The 21,948-nt window shown below is 39.3% G+C and overlaps 1 protein-coding gene across 1 annotated transcript in view; it reads right to left on the bottom strand.

The window, feature by feature from the left end:
* The window catches only part of PTPN9 (protein tyrosine phosphatase non-receptor type 9), an 81,558-nt gene that overhangs the window by 26,855 nt on the left and 32,755 nt on the right, over positions 1-21,948 (bottom strand). The window contains exons 2-5 of the mRNA XM_036841807.1: positions 19,402-19,545; positions 16,631-16,720; positions 15,805-15,929; positions 11,017-11,122 (exon numbers count right to left, since the gene is read on the bottom strand). Coding sequence (XP_036697702.1) covers positions 11,017-11,122; positions 15,805-15,929; positions 16,631-16,720; positions 19,402-19,545 — 465 coding nt within the window. The remainder of the gene's footprint in view (positions 1-11,016; positions 11,123-15,804; positions 15,930-16,630; positions 16,721-19,401; positions 19,546-21,948) is intronic.

Here is a 21,948-nt window from a genome sequence, read left to right as displayed (position 1 = left end):
CGCAATGAGCAGCCCGCACACCACAACAAAGAGTAGCCCCCACTCGCCGCAACTAGAGAAAGCCCACGCACAGCAACAAAGACCCAACGCAGCCAAAAATAAATAAATAAATTTATTTTAAAAGAAAAGAAAAAAATGGGTAGAATTTATGAGAAAAAAAAAATTTTTAAGAAATACTTATTGATGTGAAACATGAAAATATGCTAAAGTTAATCACTAATAAGAAAACACCAAATAAAGACATGAGTTGATTAAAATCCAAATAATCAGTGATGATGAGACTCTGGTGAACAGGATGTTGATGGGAGTATAAATTTGAACTAAATTTTTAGTGGACTATTTGGCAATATTTATCAAAACTTTAAATATGCCTACATTTTGACCCTAAAAATCTGCTTATAGCAATTTATCCTGAAGAAATAATGGGTCAAATATACAAAAATGCATATAAAATGATGTTCATTGAAGCCTTTTTATAACAACACAAAAAAAATGGCAGGGGACACGGGTTCAATCCCTGGTCCAGGAAGATCCCACGTGCCGCGGAGTAACTAAGCCCATGCGCCACAACTACTGAGCCTGCGCTCTAGAGCCCACATGCCACAACTACCGAAGCCCGCAAGCCTAGAGCCTGTGCTCCGAAACAAGAGAAGCCATCATGGGAGGTTGGACTTGACATATATATACTAATATGTATAAAATAGATAACTAATAAGAACCTGCTGTATAAAAAATAAATTAAATTAAATTAAAAAAAAACAAAACAGAGAAGCCACCACAATGAGAAGCCTGAGCTCTGCAAGGAAGAGTAGTCCCCCGTTCAATGCAACTAGAGAAAGCCCACGTGCAGCAACGAAGACCCAATGCAGCCAAAAATAAAATAAAATTAAAAAAAAAAAAAAGTAATTTACTAAGATGGGGAAAATCTACTCAGAGCAACTTAAGAAGTCAAAGATTATTTACACTTTTATTCCAGTGTCACATTTTGATCCAAATCCTCACCACAGTAACTACTGGAAATTAATTCATACTAAATAGAAATCTGGGGGACTTTTCCTGGTGGTCTACCAGTTAAGATTCCATGCTTCCACTGCAGGGGGCACAAGTTCTATCCCTGGTCTGGGAACTATGATCCCACAGGGTGGCCAAAAAGTTTAAAATTTAAAAAAATTGTTAATTTAATAAATAAATAAATAAATAATTTAAAAAAGAAATCTTAAGTGTGAGACTGTGCATTAAACTTCTACTTACAACTTTCACGAGAATGAGGATGGTAGGGGACTATATTTAAAATTTTATCTGTTCCCAATGACAGAGCAGTAAGTCACTAAGGAAAACATGGTATGGATTTTAAGGCAACCAAACTTTTATTTCATTCTCTTTGAACTTATATAGCAAAACAACAACAAAACATCTATAGTAGTTTCATTATTTTGAACCAGATAAAGGAGGACACATAAACAGCAAAAGAACATTTGAAAAAAAAGACACTACAATGTTATTATTTAAAGGAGTTCAAACAACAAAAAAAAGGATGTTATTATTTTAGAACTTCTAAATTCAAAAAAAGAGCAAAGGGAGGTGGGATTCCCAGACTCCGTCTGGAGGAAGCAACACTGCACCCGCTCAGGCAGTCAGAGGGAAGGGGACGGGACCGGCGGGTGGGCGGGCAGACTCGCCCTCTCGGTGACTACGCCGATCAGGTGTGCCCTGCCTGGCCGCAGGTGCCCCTGGATGAGGCCGTCCCGCGCACCCTGACCGGGTGTGGGTGCTCCGGCCGGGTGTCAGGCCTGTGCCTCTGAGGTAGGAGAGCCAAGTTCAGGACACTGGTCCACCAGAGACCTCCTGGCTCCACGTAATATCAAACAGCGAAAGCTCTCCCAGAGATCTCCATCTCAACGCTAAGACACAGCTCCACTCAACGATCAGCAAGCTATAGTGCTGGACACCCTATGCTAAACAACTAGCAGGACAGGAACACAACCCCACCCATTAGCAGAGAGGCTGCCTAAAATCATAATAAGGCCACAGACACCCCAAAACACACCACCAGACGTGGACGTGCCCACCAGAAAGACAAGATCCAGCCTCACCCACCAGAACACAGGCACCAGTCTCCTCCACCAGGAAGCCTACACAACCCACTGAACCAACCTTAGCCACTGGGGGCAGACACCAAAAACAACGGGAACTACAAACCTGCAGCCTGCGAAAAGGAGATCCCAAACACAGTAAGTTAAGCAAAATGAGAAGACAGAGAAACACACAGCAGATGAAGAAGCAAGTTAAAAACCCAACAGACCAAACAAATGAAGAGGAAATAGGCAGTCTACGTGAAAAACAATTCACAGTAATGATAGTAAAGATGATCCAAAATCCTGGAAATAGAATGGAGAAAATACAAGAAATGTTTAACAAGGACCTAAAAGAACTAAAGAGCAAACAAACAATGATGAACAACACAAGAAATGAAATTAAAAATACTCTAAAAGGAATCAATAGTAGAATAAATGAGGCAGAAGAACGGATAAGTGACCTGGAAGATAAAATAGTGGAAATAACTACCACAGAGCAGAATAAAGAAAAGAGAATGAAAAGAATTGAGGACAGTCTCAGAGACCTCTGGGACAACATTAAACGCACCAACATTCGAATTATAGGGATCCCAGAAGAAGAGGAGAAAAAGAAAGGGACTGAGAAAATATTTGAACAGATTATAGTTGAAAACTTCCCTAATATGGGAAAGGAAATAGTCAATCAAGCCCAGGAAGCGCAGAGAGTCCCATACAGGATAAATCCAAGGAGAAACACGCCAAGACACATATTAATCAAACTATCAAAAATTAAATGCAAAGAAAAAATATTAAAAGCAGCAAGGGAAAAACAACAAATAACACACAAGGGAATCCCCATTAGGTTAACAGCTGATCTTTCAGCAGGAACTCTGCAAGCCAGAAGGGAGTGGCAGGACATATTTAAAGTGATGAAAGGGAAAAACCTACAACCAAGATTACTCTACCCAGCAAGGATCTCATTCAGATTCGACAGAGAAGTTGAAACCTTTACAGACAAGCAAAAGCTAAGAGGATAAAGCACCACCAAACCAGCTTTACAACAAATGCTAAAGGAACTTCTCTAGGCAGGAAACACAAGAGAAGGAAAAGACCTACAATAATAAACCCAAAACAATTAAGAAAATGGTAATAGGAACATACATATTGATAACTACCTTAAATGTAAATGGATTAAATGCTCCAACCAAAAGACACCGCCTGGCTGAATGGATACAAAAACAAGACCCGTATATATGCTGTCTACAAGAGACCCACTTCAGACCTAGGGACACATACAGACTGAAAGTGAGGGGATGGAAAAAGATATTCTATGCAAATGGAAATCAAAAGAAAGCTGGAGTAGCAATTCTCATATCAGACAAAAGAGACTTTAAAATAAAGACTACTACAAGAGACAAAGAAGGACACTACATAATGATCAAGGGATCAATCCAAGAAGAAGATATAAAATTGAAAATATTTATGCACCCAACATACGAGCACCTCGATACATAAGGCAAATGCTAACAGCCATAAAAGGGGAAATCAACAGTAACACAATCATAGTAGGGGACTTTAACACCCCACTTTCACCAATGGACAGATCATCCAAAACGAAAATAAATAAGGAAAAACAAGCTTTAAATGATACATTAAACAAGATGGACTTAATTGATATTTATAGGACATTCCATCCAAAAACAACACAATACACTTTCTTCTCAAGTGCTCATGGAACATTCTCCAGGATAGATCGTATCTTGGGTCACAAATCAAGTCTTGGTAAATTTAAGAAAACTGAAATCATATCAAGTATCTTTTCCGACCACAACTCTATGAGACTGGATATCAATTACAGGAAAAAATCTGTAAAAAATACAAACACCTGTAGGCTACACAGTACACTACTAAATAACCAAGAGATCACTGAAGAAATCAAAGAAGAAATAAAAAAAAACTAGAAACAAATGACAATGAAAACATGACGGCCCAAAACCTATGGGATGCAGAAAAAGCAGATCTAAGAGGGAAGTTTATAGCAATACAAGAAACAAGGAACATCTCAAATAAACAACCTAACCTTACACCTAAAGCAATTAGAGAAAGAAGAACAAAAAAAAACCCCACAGTTAGCAGAAGGAAAAAAATCATAAAGATCAGAACAGAAATAAATGAAAAAGACATGAAGGAAGCAATAGCAAAGATCAAAACAACTAAAAGCTGGTTCTTTGAGAAGATAAACAAAATTGATAAACCATTAGCCAGACTCATCAAGAAAAAAGGGAGAAGACTAAAATCAATAGAATTAGAAATGAAAAAGGAGACGTAACAACTGACACTGCAGAAATACAAAGGATCATGAGAGATTACTACAAGCAACACTATGCCAATAAAATGGACAACCTGGAAGAAATGGACAAATTCTTAGAAAAGCACAACCTTCTGAGACTGAACCAGGAAGAAATAGAAAATATAAACAGACCAATCACAAGCACTGAAATTGAGACTGTGATTAAAAATCTTCCAACAAACAAAAGCCCAGGACCGGATGGCTTCACAGGCGAATTCTATCAAACATTTAGAGAAGAGCTAACACCTATCCTTCTCAAACTCTTCCAAAATATAGCAGAGGGAGGAACACTCCCAAACTCATTCTACGAGGCCACCATCACCCTGATACCAAAACCAAAGATGTCACAAAGAAAGAAAACTACAGGCCAATATCACTGATGAACATAGATGCAAAAATCCTCAACAAAATACTAGCAAACAGAATCCAACAGCACATTAAAAGGATCATACACCATGATCAAGTGGGGTTTATCCCAGTAATGCAAGGATTCTTCAATATACGCAAATCAATCAGTGTGATAAACCATATCAACAAATTGAAGGAGAAAAACCATATGATCGTCTCAATAAATGCAGAAAAAGCTTTTGACAAATTCAACACCCATTTATGATAAAAACCCTCCAGAAAGTAGGCATAGAGGGAACTTACCTCAACATAATAAAGGCCATATATGACAAACCCACAGCCAACATCGTTCTCAATGGTGAAAAAGTGAAACCATTTCCTCTAAGATCAGGAATAAGACAAGGTTGTCCACTCTCACCACTATTATTCAACATAGTTTTGGAAGTTTTAGCCACAGCAATCAGAGAAGAAAAAGAAATAAAAGGAATCCAAATTGGAAAAGAAGAAGTAAAGCTGTCACTGTTTGCAGATGACATGATACTGTTCATAGAGAACCCTAAACATGCTACCAGAAAACTACTAGAGCTAATCAATGAATCTGGTAAAGTAGCAGGATACAAAATTAACACACAGAAATCTCTTGCATTCCTATACACTAAGAACGAAAGGTCAGAAAGAGAAATTAAGGAAACACTCCCATTTACCACTGCAACAAAAAGAATAAAATACCTAGGAATAAACCTACCTAAGGAGACAAAAGACCTGTATGCAGAAAACTATAAGACACTGATGAAAGAAATTAAAAATGATACTAACAGACGGAGAGATGTACCATGTTCTTGGATTGGAAGAATCAACACTGTGAAAGTAACTATACTACCCAAAGCAATCTACAGATTCAATGCAATCCCTATCAAACTACCAATGGTATTTTTCACAGAACTAGAACAAAAAATTTCACAATTTGTATGGAAACACAAAAGACCCCGAATAGCCAACACAATCTTGAGAAAGAAAAACGGAGCTGGAGGAATCAGGCTCCCTGACTTCAGACTATACTACAAAGCTACAGTAATCAAGACAATATGGTACTGGCACAAAAACAGAAATATAGATCAATGGAACAGGATAGAAAGCCCAGAGATAAACCCACGCACATATGGTCACCTTATTTTTGATAAAGGAGGCAAGAATATACAATGGAGAAAAGACAGCCTCTTCATGTAAAAGAATGAAATTAGAACACTCTCTAACACCATTCACAAAAATAAACTCAAAATGGATTAAAGACCTAAATGTAAGGCCAGACACTATAAAACTCTTAGAGGAAAACACAGGCAGAACACACTATGACATAAATCATAGTAAGATCCTTTTTGACGCACCTCCTAGAGAAATGGAAATAAAAACAAAAATAAACAAATGGGACCTAATGAAACTTAAAATCTTTTGCACAGGAAAGGAAACCATAAACAAGACAAAAAGACAACCCTCAGAATGGGAGAAAGTATTTGCAAATGAAGCAAGTGACAAAGGATTAATCTCCAAAATTTACAAGCAGTTCAATATCAAAAAAACAAACAACCCAATCCAAAAATGGGCAGAAGACCTAAATAGACACTTCTCCAAAGAAGATATACAGATTGCCAACAAACACATGAAAGGATGCTCAACATCACTAATCATTAGAGAAATGCAAATCAAAACTACAATGAGGTATCACCTCACACCAGTCAGAATGGCCATCAAAAAATCTACAAACAATAAACGCTGGAGAGGGTGTGGAGAAAAGGGAACCCTCTTGCACTGTTGGTGGGAATGTAAATTGATACAGCCACTATGGAGAACAGTATGGAGGTTCCTTAAGAAACCAAAAATAGAACTACCATACGACACAGCAATCCCATTACTGGGCATATACCCTGAGAAAACCATAATTCAAAAAGAGTCATGTACCACAATGTTCATTGCAGCTCCAGTTACAATAGCCAGGACATGGAAGCAACCTAAGTGTCCATCGACAGATGAATGGATAAAGAAGATGTGGCACATATATACAATGGAATATTAATTACTCAGCCATAAAAAGAAACGAAATTGAGTTATTTGTAGTGAGGTGGATGGACCTAAAGTCTGTCATACAGAGTGAAGTAAGTCAGAAAGAGAAAAACAAATACCGTATGCTAACACATATATATGGAATCCAAAAAAAAAGGTTCTGAAAAACCTAGGGGCAGGACAGGAATAAAGATGCAGACATAGAGAATGGACTTGAGGACATAGGGAGGGGGAAGGGTAAGCTGGGACGAACTGAGAGAGTGGCATGGACATACATACACTATCAAATGTAAAATAGATAGCTAGTGGGAAGCAGCCGCATAGCTCAGCGAGATCAGCTTGGTGCCTTGTGACCACCTAGAGGGGTGGGATAGTGAGGGTGGGAGGGAGACACAAGAGGCAGGAGATACAGGGATATATGTATATGTATAGCTGATTCACTTTGCTATAAAGCAGAAACTGACACACCACTATAAAGCAATTATACTCCAATAAAGATGTTAAAAAAAGAGAAAATTTATGGAATGCAGTACTGGGAGGGCTGAAGGAAATAGATACTTGTATTTCTTGGTGACAAGGTAAATTTTTTTCCACTTTTATGGAGGGTAACCTAGTAATGTATAAGAGAGATTAAGAATATTCATAATCTTTAGCCAAATAATCCATGTCTTAGAAATACTTTCTTAAAATAATTTAAAAGAAAAAGCTAAAATGATCATAATAGTATTATTTAAACCTGAAAACAATCTGAATAATACAGAAAGATGGTTAGATGATTAAACGGTCTTTGATATATTAACTTACCAGGTTATTGTGACTCTGTTAAAACTGACAAGTAGAAAGTCTATGTTGTGGAAAGGAGGGACTATTTAGTATGCAAAACTGGAAAAAAAATAGCTATCCATATGGAAAAAAAAGTCAGATTCCTACATCTCATACCATACTCAAAAATCAACTCCAGATGGATTAAGGTCTTAAATGACAAAAACAAAATTTTTAATTTTTAGAAGAGAATAGCTTCTCAAAAAGTTAAACGTAGAACTACCACGTGATCCAACAATTCCACTTCTAGGCATATACACAAAAGAACTGAAAGCAAGGACTGAAACAGATGCTGTAACACCAATGTTCATAGCACCATTATTCACAATAGCCAAAAAGTGGAAACAACCCAACTGTTTGACAGATGAATGGATTAACAACATGTGGTATATACAAACAATAAAATATTATTCAGCCTTAAAAAGGAATGAAATTCTGATACATGCTACAATATGGATGAATCTTAAAAATATTATGCTAAATGATCAGACACAAAGGACAAATGTTGCATGATTCCACTTCTATGAGGACCTAGAATAGGCAAATTCATAGCGACAGAAAGTAGAATAAAGGTTACCAGGGGCTGTGGGGCAGGGTGGGGATATACTGATTAATGGGCACAGAGTTTCTGTTTCGGATGATGAATAGTTTTGAAAATGGATAGTGGTGATGGGTTGCATTGTGAATGTACCTAATGCTACTGAATTGTACATTTAAAATGGTTAAAATGGTAAATTTTGTTATGTATATTTTACCACAATAAAAAAAATCACTAAAAACATTAATACACATGGTGGAATCAGTGGTACAGCAGTAAAATAAAATAAAATAGCTAATATATTTTCTCTGACTTTGGAATAGGGAAGGATTTACAATGCAAAACATATTAAGCAGAAAATAAAATACAGACTCATTTAATCATACTAAAACTAAGAACTTGTTAGTCAAAAGGACTTTATAAAAAGTGAAAAAACAAGCTATAAACTGAGACAGTATATGTATGTATATGTACACACACACACACACACATACACACAGAGAAATAGACTAGTACAAAACTACATAAATGGATGATAGGAAAATGGGTAAAAGCCATAAACAGGCATTTTGCAGCAGAAGAAAACATATATGGCCAATAAATATATGAAGAGATACTTAATCTCACTAATAAGAGAGAGGTAAGTTATACCACAAGATACCATTTTATACCCACTCTATTGGGAAAAATTAAGAAGTATGACATTATCATGTATTGGAGAGGATGTGGAAATTTTACACATGGCAGGTGGGTACAACCACTTAGGAAAACAATTAAACACTATCTTATAAAACTGAATCTTCCCAGACCTTATGACCCAGTAATTCTATTCCTAGATGTATACTCTAGAGCATGCATTTTCTTTTCTTTTTTTTTTAAATATTTATTTATTTATTTTGGCTGCACCAGATCTTAGTTTTGGCATGCAGGATCCTTTGTTGCGGCATGTGGGTTCATAGTTGTGGCATGTGGGCTTCTTGGTTGCAGCATGCGCACTCTTAGTTGCGGTATGCATGCGGGATCTAGTTCCCCAACCAGGGATCAAACTCGGGCCCCCAGCAGTGGAAGTGTGGAGTCCTAACCACTGGACCACCAGGGAATTCCCTTAGAGCATGCATTTTCAATAGAGGTGATATCACCCCCAAGGGGGTGAAATTAGTTCTGAGGAGAGTGGGGAATGGGAAAAACAACTCAAAACATACACACTCTTTTTGTGCATAAAGCATAGATATACATTCAGTACATCAAGATATATACATTAATACATTCAGTACATCAAGATATATATATTATATCTGTGGTATTAAAATTTCATTAGAAGGACAACAACTGGGGGTGGGGGGAGTCTAAAAAAGGCTCCTTAGTGAGGCAATAATGAAAAATGGTTGAGAAACACTGCCCTAGAGATATTCTTGCACACATGCACCAGAAGACATGTATAAAAATGTTCATAGCAGCACTGTTCATAATAGCAAAAATCAGAAAACGACCCAAAGAGCCATCAAAAGAAGTGGATAAATAAACTGGTATATTCATCAATGGATGAGGAATTAAAAGGTATAAATCCTTCACCCATCAATAAAAAGGAATGAATCAAAGCTAAATGCCGCAATAGGAATTTTAGTAATACAATCACAAGTGAAGTCCCAGAAAACAACATGCAGTATAATACTCTCTTCATATAATTTCTGTTGTAAAGCTGTAATAGTAAATAAACACTTCTAAACATCTAGTTCCACAGTACTCCCAAGTGAGGTCCTGGAACAAAGACTGCACAGACTCCTACAGGACTTCCCTGGTGGTCCAGTGGTTAAGACTCTGTGCTGCCAATGCAGGGGGCATGGGTTCAATACATGGTGGGGGAACTAAGATCCCACATGCCACACAGCTTGGCCAAAAAAAAAAAAAAAAAAAACTACACAGACTCCTAGATCAATGTTTTTCCAACTGCAGGTTGTCACTCAGTGGGTCCTGAAATCAATTTAGTAAGTCATGACTAACATTTTTAAAATGTTATAGAACAGAATAATCAAAATGATTGTACAGAATAAAAGTAAAGCTTGTTTTGTGAAACTTTTTGTTTTATAAATATGTACACACACATACATACAGCTGTATGCTCGAATTCTGAAATCTAAACAGCTCTGAAAGCCACTAGTTTCTTTTGTAAGTTTGGTGCAAAAATTCATGGGACAGCAAAATCTGACCTGAAATCCCATAAGGTATTTATAACCTTTGTTCTTCTCCAAAGGTTATGATATGAATAATACATTTCATTGCAGAAATATTTGATATCAAAGTGACATACAGACCATGTTATCTTCTTTTTTTTTTTTCCATGTTATCTTTTAAAGTTCAAAGTATTAAATATCATCTCTGGACCTAAGAGTTTGAGGTAAGAGATTAAGAACCTATCTATGTATATAACTTTACATGTATATGTATAGTTAGTGTACATATATTGATACTATTGTATACTAAGTTGCAATGTAAAACATATTTCTGACTAGATTGAGACAAAAAGTCTGCAAGTTACTGGTTAGGTGACATTTTTCATAAACAATGGCCATACCTAGCCTTCATTAATTCTTATTCTACAAAACTCCCGGAAAGAGACATCCCACCTTTATGACTCAGTGTTCCTGTGTATTTTATTTTAATTCCTCCCACTTTACTTTTAAGACTGTTTCTTGTTCTGAGGAAGCAGATATTGGTCATCATTTACAGATGACCTTTAAACTGAACATAATGTCTGAAGTTTACATCATTCCTAAATCTCATAAAGAATAGAAAAAATCACCCTAACCATTGAAGGGGGGGTTGAAAGGGCCATTTCACAGCCTTACCTTCAGCAAGTTTAGGACTTTCTTGCCAAGATCCAGCTCAAAGTTGGCATAATTAGAACCGCACATGTCATAGATAAACACCAGTCCATTCCTCTGAGTTTCAAAGCTGTAAAGCAACCATTGAATGAAAACATTTATAAGTAATAAGATGGATGAGGCAAATTGAAAACCTGGGTCAAAAACAAAGACACAGAGAGTGTGGGACACATCTGGGACTGAAATAATTGCCTTCCTGAACTGGCCTGAACTTTTGTAACTGGCCTTACAAAAAGAATTTATAATAAGAAGTATATATTTGGTCTTTGACCCTGTTTCCTGGCAAACTTCCTAAAACTTAGAATTTCCAGGAGAGCGAGGAAGGCATCCATTGCTATATTAATGAGGTGACTTTTAGAATGCCCTTAGATCATCTAAGGATGGGGCTGATTGCCAGAGGAACCAACCACGTGACTAGAAAGGGTTGGGACTTCCAGTCCCATCCCCCCCACACACTCAGGAAGGGCAGTGGGGCTGGAGATTGAGCTCAGTCACCAATGGCCAATGATTTAATCAATCATGCCTTGTAATGAATGAAGCCTCCACAAAATGCCAAAAGGATGAGATTTGGAGAATTTCCAAGTTGATGAACACATGCAGGTGCAGGGAGTGTAGCTCTCTCAAAGAGGGAATGGAAGCTCCATGCCCCTTTCCCCATACCTTGCCCTCTATGCATCTCTTCCATCTGGCTGTTCGTGAGTTATACCCTCTTATAATAAATTGGTTATCTATTAAGTACAACATTTGAGTCTGTGAACCGTTCTAGCAAATTAATCGAACCCAAGGAGGGGGCGTTGGAACCTCTGATCTATGGTCAGAAGCAGAGGTGACAACCTGGACTTGCCACTGGCATCTGAAGGAGGCAGGGGACAGTCTTTTAGGACTGAACCTTTAACCTGTGTGATCTGAGGCTATCTCCAGGTACATAGTGTCAGAGTTGAAATGAAATGCAGAACACCCAGTTCATGGGGGAGAATTGCTTGGTGGTATGGAGGGAATACCCCACATGTTGAAATTGGAATTATACTTATTGATGCATATTTATCCAGATTCATCAAGTACCAAACTCACAGGCTGAGAATGTTCCAGAGCATCTAGGTTATCAAAATTTGAACTGTTTCCTCCTATGTCTCTGAATCTGCCTATCCAAATTCTATACCATTCTATGTTCAACTCAAAAGTTTCCTCTTCCGTGAAGGTGTCCCTGATAATTGTCACCAAATGTACTACCATCCTTCACCCCCTTGAAGCCCCATAAATCTTTCTGTGGATTTTTCTTGTGGCTCTTAATGTACTCCCACTTTGTGTAGCCATCTGAGTCTCTTCTAGAGGGCCAAAACAAAAGTTTACCTCATAACCCTCAACAGTCCCCAGCACAGTCCTTGCAAACAGATACATAATAAATGGTCACAGATTTGTAATTCAGTGGGCTAGAAGCCCATCACTAAAAAAATACTTTAGGCCCATAGAAAACTGTAAAGCAAAATTCTAAGCTCAATGATGGTGTATTTGTCTCCTATGACTTTAATGGAGGAAGAGAATAAACCCACAAATGGTCTTTGGAAGGTATGTTAAAAAGTAGATTAAGAGGTAGTGAGCCTATTACCAGATTGAGGTTAGGAACATGTGAAGATACAAAAAGTATTACTCAGTCCCATCTCCTTAATTCCTAAAGATTTCTCAAAGCTGCACTCTTCCACGAAGCTGATCCTTACCTGCTTCTGATCTGCACACCTAAATGGTTGTTCAGAATAAATTATTTGATTGGACTACTCACTGATGATAGCAACAGTTTCCACATTTATTTACAATTGAGAAAACTTTTTGACACAAAACACATTCTTGAAATCAGAAGTCTCAATGTTATTTTGTATCCTTATTTTTTTTTGCATCACCTCCTGGAAGCCTCCGTATCTTCATCCTTTCAACAGAATACAAGGCAGAAGCACCTACCCATGAAGCAGCATTTCAAAAACCTCTGAAGTAGGGCTTCCCTGGTGGCGCAGTGGTTATGAATCCGCCTGCCAATGCAGAGGACAAGGGTTCAAGCCCTGATCCAGGAAGTTCCCACATGCCGCAGAGCAACGAAGCCCGTGCGCCACAACTACTGAGCCTGCACTCTAGAGCCCGCGAGCCACAACTACAGACGCCCGCGTGCCTAGAGTACGTGCTCCGCAACAAGAGAAGCCAACGAAATGAGAAGCCCATGCACCGCAACGAAGAGTAGCCACCGCTCTCCGCAACTAGAGAAAGCACGCACGCAGCAAGGAAGACCCAACGCAGCCAAAAGTAAATTAAATAAATTAATTAATTTTAAAAAAAAATCTCTGAAGTAAACCCAAGTTTCTCCAGCAGACTTAATTTCAAATGGCCCTTAACATGATAAAGTGAGTGCTAAATCTTGTCTCCTTTTTTCATGACCCCAGAGAGACTGATTCACCAAGATCAAAGATTCTGTTCAATGAGTGGCACATTGAGTAGACTATCCAGATCTAGAGACTTCCCTTTTCTCCACAAGCTCAACAGGGGCCAAACTCAAAGAATTACAGGTTTTCCCCTCACAGCTCCAGCCTGTGGCAGGATACTAAAACAAAGAGAAGTCAGTGCCAGGGGAAATAGAATTTAATAAAAAGAAGCTATGGTGCATAATGATGCAGGTTCTATATTCCTAGACCTGAAATTGCTCATCCTTTGAAGGCACATGAGATAAATACAAATGCAATAGCATTTTCACTTTTCTGGGTACAGAAGATGAGGTATACAATAATAGCGCTAGTTCCCTACCAAGAATAATTGCTTCCCTACCCTATTGAGTTTGATTCCTGAGCTAGGATGTTACTGGGAACACCAAGAAGATTACCACAGTCCCTGACATTTGTTTCAAAATAATCTAGGGTAAAGGGATGGGTGAGGGGCTATCAATGAAACAAGATTGGTTACAGATCACTTTGAAGAAGATGAATGAAAGGCATGTGAAAGTTGATGACACCACTTCCTCTCCACCATGGAGATTTGGGAATTTCCCATTATATAATGTTGAAAAGAAGGTTCCCTGCCCTCCTGGAGCTTACCATCTAGCGGTAGATGAAAAAAACATCAGTATAAGATAAATGACATCGTAAGGCCATGTATAATTAGATACGAAATGATTGGTATTAGTAATAACTGCGATTAAAGTCAGAGTAAAAAGAATTTTATGACAAGTTGGAGTGGTGAGGGAACCAGTCACAGAAGTTGGGCCTTAAAGAAAGGGGACGATTTAGTGAAGAGGAAGGGTTTCCTCCTCTTCCATTCTGGTTCACGGTAACAAAGGAAAACAAGAATTTCTACTCACTAGTGAGAATATTTCATTCGGAAAAAAAAGGGTTCACATTTACTTACCTTACATGCACCCTCTGAATAATGAGGAGTCACTGAGGGTTTTTAAGAAAGGGATGGACATCATGAGAACAAAGTTTTAATTACATTTACCTGTGTGGTACTCCTATGGGATTCAATACTCACACTGGAAAAAGCAAGCTTTGGCCACTGTCATGCCTACACGAGAGCTCCAACTCTCTAAGCTGCTCAAAGAGGAAGCCAATGCTAAATTTTCTGGTAAAAGAGCCTTCCATTCATTCCCCTGAGCTAAAGAAACATTTCAAAGGGAACTATACTCTAGAAATTATGCCTGAAGACCAAGCATAAGAAAGAAGAACTGAGAAATTCCACATTTCTGACTGGCTGCTGACCGCTGGTCCTCTCTCCTTAGTAACTTCTCTTTTTCAGAATAATGCTGTGTGTGTGGTTTGGATGTATCTCCCACTGAACACCACCAGCAGAAGCTAAGTATATGAAAGTATTAACATTAACAAGGCAGCAACAAGTGAACTAGACAGAGAGCCCAGCTTCAGACAATCCTTTGGCTATTCCCATCCTCTAAGTCCAGAAGTATGACTGAAGTGCACAGTTGTCTCTCACTATCTCTGGTCTCAGCCCTCGATATATCACATCTAACCCAGAGGACCAGCCAATGACATTGAGAGCAATAACAAACTGTAAATGGCAAGCACCAGGAAAAAAAGAAAGTAAAAGAGAAAGACAACATAGTAGGGTGCAAATAGCTCTGACCAAGAGTGAAGAAACCAGGACCTTAGACCTAGCTGGATCAATACGTGATGACTGTAAAAGAGCCACAAAACTTCTTGGGGCTTCAGTTTCTTTGTCTATAGAACAGTGATAATACTATTTACATAAGAGCAGGGAGGGAGACACAACCTGAGCTGGTTCTTTTGGCTTATGCACCTATTTATAAAAATGATTTTGCTTAACTTATACTCTTGGACTCCTCTCTCCTGAATGTTGAGTCTCAAAATCCTCTGCATTATTCCTATTTTACAGACAAAGAAACTGAGGCCCCACAGGGTCTTCAACATCAGGGGAGAATGATCAGAAAGAACCAGCACAGGTCATTTCACCTTCACTCCCTTTCAATATGTCATTCTCAATACACTAAGAATTGCTAGTTAACTAGCTTTCTCAGCTTCTGTTACCCTGAAATACAGCCAAGCAGGTAAAGATGCAGAATACCCATCATCTGCATAGTACCTGGAAACATGCCAAGCCCTAAAGACATGGAATGTTTTCCATTCATAGCACTGCCCAGGGCACATCCTAGGAGCATAGTGAATGCACTGCTGAGTTTAATCAAATCAAACAGTGTCACTTTCCCATCTGGATGTAGAACACCCAAAAGATAATTTCCATGCTCACCTATCCACAGCTCTGTCTAGCAAGTAAAACAGAGCCTGAAGTACCACATGTTGGACTGACTTGTGGGGATGATGTAATCTGGCAGTGAAGAGGGCAATGGAGGCTCCTGTTGGGTCCCGAACATTCTAGAGCAAACAAAACAAGAAATGTTTAGAAATCAAATGGAAAATCACAGAAATCACGAAGTCCTCTTATATCCTGCACAAAGGTTTGTTATGAAGAGAATAGATGCTGATAATACTTCTCTGACTTGCATCAATTGCTCCAGAAAAGGAAGAAAGCTTTTTATCATCCCATGTCTGATTCTCAGCACCCCCTGGATCATATTCCTGTGGTAGGAAAAAACCACATTCTCTCAACTCTTCAATTACAGAGAAATTAAACAATGGTCTACACTGGCTGCCTAGCTAATTTTCCCAGGCAGGATAGCAAAGAAATAAGCAACAGGAGAAATCCATAGAATACAACCATGGTTTCTATGCTCTGCCTTAAAAGTACTGCTGGATACTTACTGGAAAGTTGGTGGTCTCTAAGTGGAGAGAGCTTGCATTAAATAAGGAAGGATGGGCCTCTGACACATTGTATACCCATCCCAAAGGCCTTGACTAACCTTAATGGACCAGTGAAGAAGCTTTTCTAAATGTACTGTACAATTGATTTTCAATTATTTCAATTATTACTAGAATAATTTTATGCCAAACTTCACATCTGCTCTCCACTGTTGAGACTCTCTGATTCAGGATAATATATCTAGGAACAAAGTCCAAAGAGAACAGCTACAGAAGGAAATAACAAGATACTACAAGAGGGGTTCATTAATACTCACTAAGATGGTGAATTTTCCACTAAGGATCTCAGAACGGAGAGGTTCCTCATGAGGTTTCAGCTTCACAATGCCCTCCTTCCTTCGTGTTTCCTGAAAATAAAAAAAGCAAGATGAATTAATATAAAAATACTGTACACCCATGACAGCTTTATGTAACCACCAAATCTCAGAGATAAGGGATTTTAGAAATCAGCTTACTGAATCATGAATTCCTTTGTAACCCCCCTCTAGGCCAACTGAGTGTTGTCAGAATTCTTGTCCAATGCCAGCTTATCAGCCCCTTTGGGCTTAGGATTTTTTCTTTGAATCAGTGAGAATCCTAACCCTGAAGACCAACCACTATATATCAATCATTACAGTGCAAGGTCAAAGTTCTTAAACATGCAGCAGCACTGATATTAAAATATGCACCCAAAACTGTCTGGAAACAGATATCCTAACACATCCTCCAGGCTTAGGCCTCTCCTGTCTTAAATAGGAGCCATCCCTCCCCTCAATATACTCTCCAACAACAGCTACCATGACCTCATTTTAATTCATCTTCACAGCCAGATTCTTTAAACTCATCCTCAGTTCCCTCACACTCATTCCACTGCACTCTCGTTTCCTCCCAATCTAACTATACCTCCCAGAGCTCCTGCTCCAATGACCAGGACCTTCCAGTCACTGAATCCAATGGGCATTTTCAGTCCTCCTTTTACATGACAAGGTTGACCACTCACATTCTCTTTTTCCTGAGACATTCTCTATTTTTGATTAAAAAAAAAAATACTCTCTTGGCTTTTCTATTTCTTCAGCTACTCCTTCTAAGTCTCTTGTGGGCTTTTTTTCATTCATTTGTTCACTCATTTCACTCACTGACTCATTCATTCATTCTGACAGTATTTGTCGAGCAACTATTATGTGCCAGGCACTCAGCTAAGTGCTAAGAACACTCTGGTGAATAAAACAAACTAGGTCTTTGTTTATATTCTTCCCCAATTCATCCCTAAAATCAAATTCAAATGCCTTCAGAGACAAGGCAGCAAGTGAAGACAGTATGAGTGCTGGAATCACAGGAGAGTGCATGCCTTACATAAAGCATTCAAACTTAACTTTAAAAAACAACACTGGGGGCTTCCCTGGTGGCGCAGTGGTTGAGAATCTGCCTGCTAATGCAGGGGACACGGGTTCGAGCCCTGGTCTGGGAAGATCCCACATGCCACGGAGTGGCTGGGCCCGTGAGCCACAACTACTGAGCCTGCGCGTCTGGAGCCTGTGCCCCGCAGCGGGAGGGGCTGCGATAGTGAGAGGCCCGCGCACCGCGATGAAGAGCGGTCCCCGCACCGCGATGAAGAGTGGCCCCCGCTTGCCGCAACTGGAGAAAGCCCTCGCACGAACCGAAGACCCAACACAGCCATAAATAAATAAATAAATAAATAAAGTAGCTATAAATTTAAAAAAAAAAAAAAAAAAAAAAAAAAAAAAACAACACTGGACCAAAGAAAGCAAGAAGTCTGAAATGAGGTTCTGCCCTACACATCTTCCTATTCCTCACACTCTCCCAGGATGACCTCACCCATTCTCATGGCTCCAATATTTACCTCCAATATTCTACTTTGGTCACTCTGAAATCACTACTTCCAGTCCAGCCTTCTTTTCCAAACCCTAGAGTCACATCCCAACTGCTTAGAGGACATGTCTATTTGGATATCCCATTGGCACTTCAACCTTAACGTGGCCAAACTGAACTCATGACCTACTCTCTCCACGTACCTGTATCCATTCAGTGTCTCTTAATTAGTGAATGCCACCACCATTTACCACCCTGCCACCCAAGTCAGAGACCTGGAATTCTCCACTTCCCTTTCCTCACACCAGTTTAATAAGCAACTCTGTCCTATCAATTTTACTTCTAGAATCTGCCCACTTTTTCTCTATCTCCCCTGACACTACGTTTAATGACACCACAATCATCTCTCTCCTAGTAAGTACAACAGCCTTCTAATTGGTCTGTCTCCAGTATAGCCCTTCTGGTCCATCCTCTAAATCACAGTGAAAATAATCTTTCAGAAAGCAAATCTGATCAAGGCATTCTGTTGTTTATACCTTCAATGAATTTCTCTCCCCTTAAGAAAAAGCAGATACTCTCTGATCTGGCCTTGTTTACCTGCTGCTCTATCTCCTGCCATGCCCCCCACTTGCACTCAGCATTTCTGCTCAGCTCAATTTCTCTCTTGCCACTAGGCATCTGAACTTGCTGTTCTCTCTGCCATACTCCCCTACTGTCTGATTCCTACTCATTCTTCTACTCTTAATTTAGAAGTCATTTCCTTCAGGAAAGCTTCCTTGACCGTCTTAATTAAATGTGCTTTCCACAGAACCCAGTACTGTCCTATCATAACATTTCTATAATTGTTTATTTACTCTCTTTATAAATAGTCATCTCTACACCGGGAACACAGTAGATATACAATAAATATCTGTTGAATAAATGAAAGAATATTGAACAAGATGACCCACAAAATGGGCGTAAGTGAGCTTTAAACTCTTAAACTAATCCTACTGCCTCTTATCTCACTCTCCTTTTTTTTTTTTTTTTTTAATTTATTTAGGGAGCTTCTGAATATCTTCAGAAGGATTTTCTCACTCCAAGGTAGGGCTCTTAGATGCCGATCCACTTTTTTTTAATGGGAGTAGGGAGAACCACTGTTTGTGTAGACTGTGGCAGAAACAACAGCAACATAGAGAGTCTAGGTGCCACATGGCAGGTCCATCCCTGAGGTACATACTCTGTAGGAGTGAAACAACTCTATGGCACGGAGAACATCAAACTTCCGGGCCATGAGGAACTTGACGGCCACATTCCAAGAGAGGGGGGAAACGTTGTACTGAACTGTCCACTTGTTAATCTCTTCAAGAAACTGCTTGGTGGCCTGTTTGACAAAGAAAGTAAAGGATAGTTATTAGAGAATATATTTACAGAAACAAAAAAATAAGCAAGACAAAAAATATACTTTCCCCAAGCAAGTTTGAACCCAAAGTTTACTAGAGGGAGCAGGGAAAACAAAAGTTGGAAACAGATCTGAAACCAGAAATTGTTAAAATTCATACAACTCAATGAGGCCAGAAGCCAGAGGCAGGTCCAGAGAGCAGGGCTTAGCACAGGGATGTATGAAGAAATAATGAGGGGAAGATCAAGGCTCCCAAATATGATGCAAATTACTGGCCCCAAAGCAAAAAAAAAAAAACCCAGCAGAGTTTGTTTTTTGTTGTTGTTTTTTTTAAGGCTAAAAAAAAAAAGTGGATGGGCCCTCTGAAGGGTTATTGCATAACGCACAGTGTAGTATAGCAGTCTCAGCTGCTGTTTTGGTCCCCTAAGCCAGTCACACAAAGTAAAACAATCAGAAAATGGTTTTAGTTTTGGAATTAGCAATACTGTTGAGAGCAGCAAAATGATTAGAAGAATTTAACAAATGTAAAGGCCAACTGCTCTTTGCACTGACTGACCCCACAGGACCTCTTTGTGCTTCATGTGGCAGCCCCCAAAACTGGACACTAGTGCCCAGAGGGTCATTAACAGCGTCTCTGGATAGTGGTTTGGGAGAGGGGTGTGGGGGTAGAGAACCTACTATTGGGGGAGGAGTGGGAATTTTCATTTTCACTGTTTAATCCCAAGCTGACAAGATGCCTATTTCCATAATTATTCCTATCTCTCGATTAATCCATGCTCTTTTATCCTCTCTCACCCTATTTCTCCTTACATTTTAACCAGTCTCCGCTCTAGCCAAACCACCCTTCTGTTTCTTCATTTTAGAATAGGATTTACATCAGGATTTTTTTGCATGCATTTTCTAAATTGTTAAACGTTTTCTGCATGGCTATTTGTTCCTTTCCAATCAGAAACGTTTCTCACATATTGGTCCAAAATGTGATCAACTTGATGAGAATTCTGAAATTTAATTGATCAACCAACCAAGATGTATTAAGATGTATTTATTAAACTATTGTGGGGACTTCCCTGGTGGTCCAGTCAGTAAGACTCTGCGTTCCCAATGCCGCAATGAAGATCCTGCCTGATGCAATGAAGATCTGGCGCAGCCAAAATAAATAAATAAATAAATATTAAAAAAAAAAAAAAACTATTGTGTATTTAACTATTTGTTAATATCTGTGCTACATACACGGAATACAAAAATGAGGTTTGTTTCAAGATGTGTAAGACCAACCTACTATGTGACCGTGGTCTCTACTTTTTCTTTACTTTTAAAAAATATTTGTTTATTTATTTATTTTGGCTGCGCCGGGTCTTAGTTGCAGTACGTGGGATCTTCTTTTGTTGCGGTATGTGGGATCTTCTTTTAGTTGTGGCATGCGGGCTTCTTAGTTGCAGCATGCGAACTCTTAGTTGTGGCATGCGAACTCTTAGTTGCGGCATGCATGCGGGATCTAGTTCCCCGACCAGGGATTGAACCCAGGCCCCCTGCATTGGGAGCGAGGAGTCTTACCCACTGAACCACCAGGGAAGTCCCAGTCTCTAAGTTTTCAATTCAAAAACAGGGGAGAGGACTTCCCTGGTGGTCCACTGGTTAAGACTCCACGTTTCCACTGCAGGGGGCACGGGTTTGATCCCTGGTCAGGGAAGTTCCACATGCCACATGATGTGGCCAAAAAAAAAAAAACAGGGGAGAAAGGGTAACAGGAATGACCTACTTCAGAGTCTTGGCAACAAGTCCTACCTTGCAAATACAATCCAAATTGCTACATACGTGTTTAAATAACTAACAAACTAGAGTCCCAGGAGAGTCAGCAATACCTCATAACAGGGCACCTGATTCATTCCCCCAATTTCTAGGAAAGGATAAAGGCACTTTACAAACCAGGGTAAAATCTAAGAGGCCTGGGGCTGCACCTGAGCTTTAGAACCCTCCAACTGAGGCAATATACCTCACATCAACTGGAAAAGGAGAGAACCAGCAAAACTAATCAGGCAAAGTGCATAAAGAGAGCCAAGAAATAAAGGCTATGAAGAAAAGCTTTCAGACGATCACTTTGGCCCAGAACCAGTTAGTCAGACCAGAGAAATGAGTCCCAGAGAAGACAACAGGACAAACTTAGAATGCTCCACCAGAAAACAGTTGGAGTTGCCTCTGTGGGGTGAGTGGCCAGCATCAGAATGAGGAAAGACGGAAGGGAAAAGAAGCCGGCACAGAAAGATCCCAGAAACAAAACTGCGGCAAGTCCGGAAGGTCCCAGGAGATTTTGTAAAGGCTATTTGTTTAATTAACATATCATCTTCTCAAGCCAGCTCTCTCCTGGGCATCTCTGAAGCTGCCTGT

The sequence above is a fragment of the Balaenoptera musculus genome, chromosome 2, assembly GCF_009873245.2.
Source record: "Balaenoptera musculus isolate JJ_BM4_2016_0621 chromosome 2, mBalMus1.pri.v3, whole genome shotgun sequence".
NCBI classification, from domain to species: Eukaryota; Metazoa; Chordata; class Mammalia; order Artiodactyla; family Balaenopteridae; genus Balaenoptera; species Balaenoptera musculus.
This window is presented reverse-complemented; position numbering and strand designations above follow the sequence as displayed.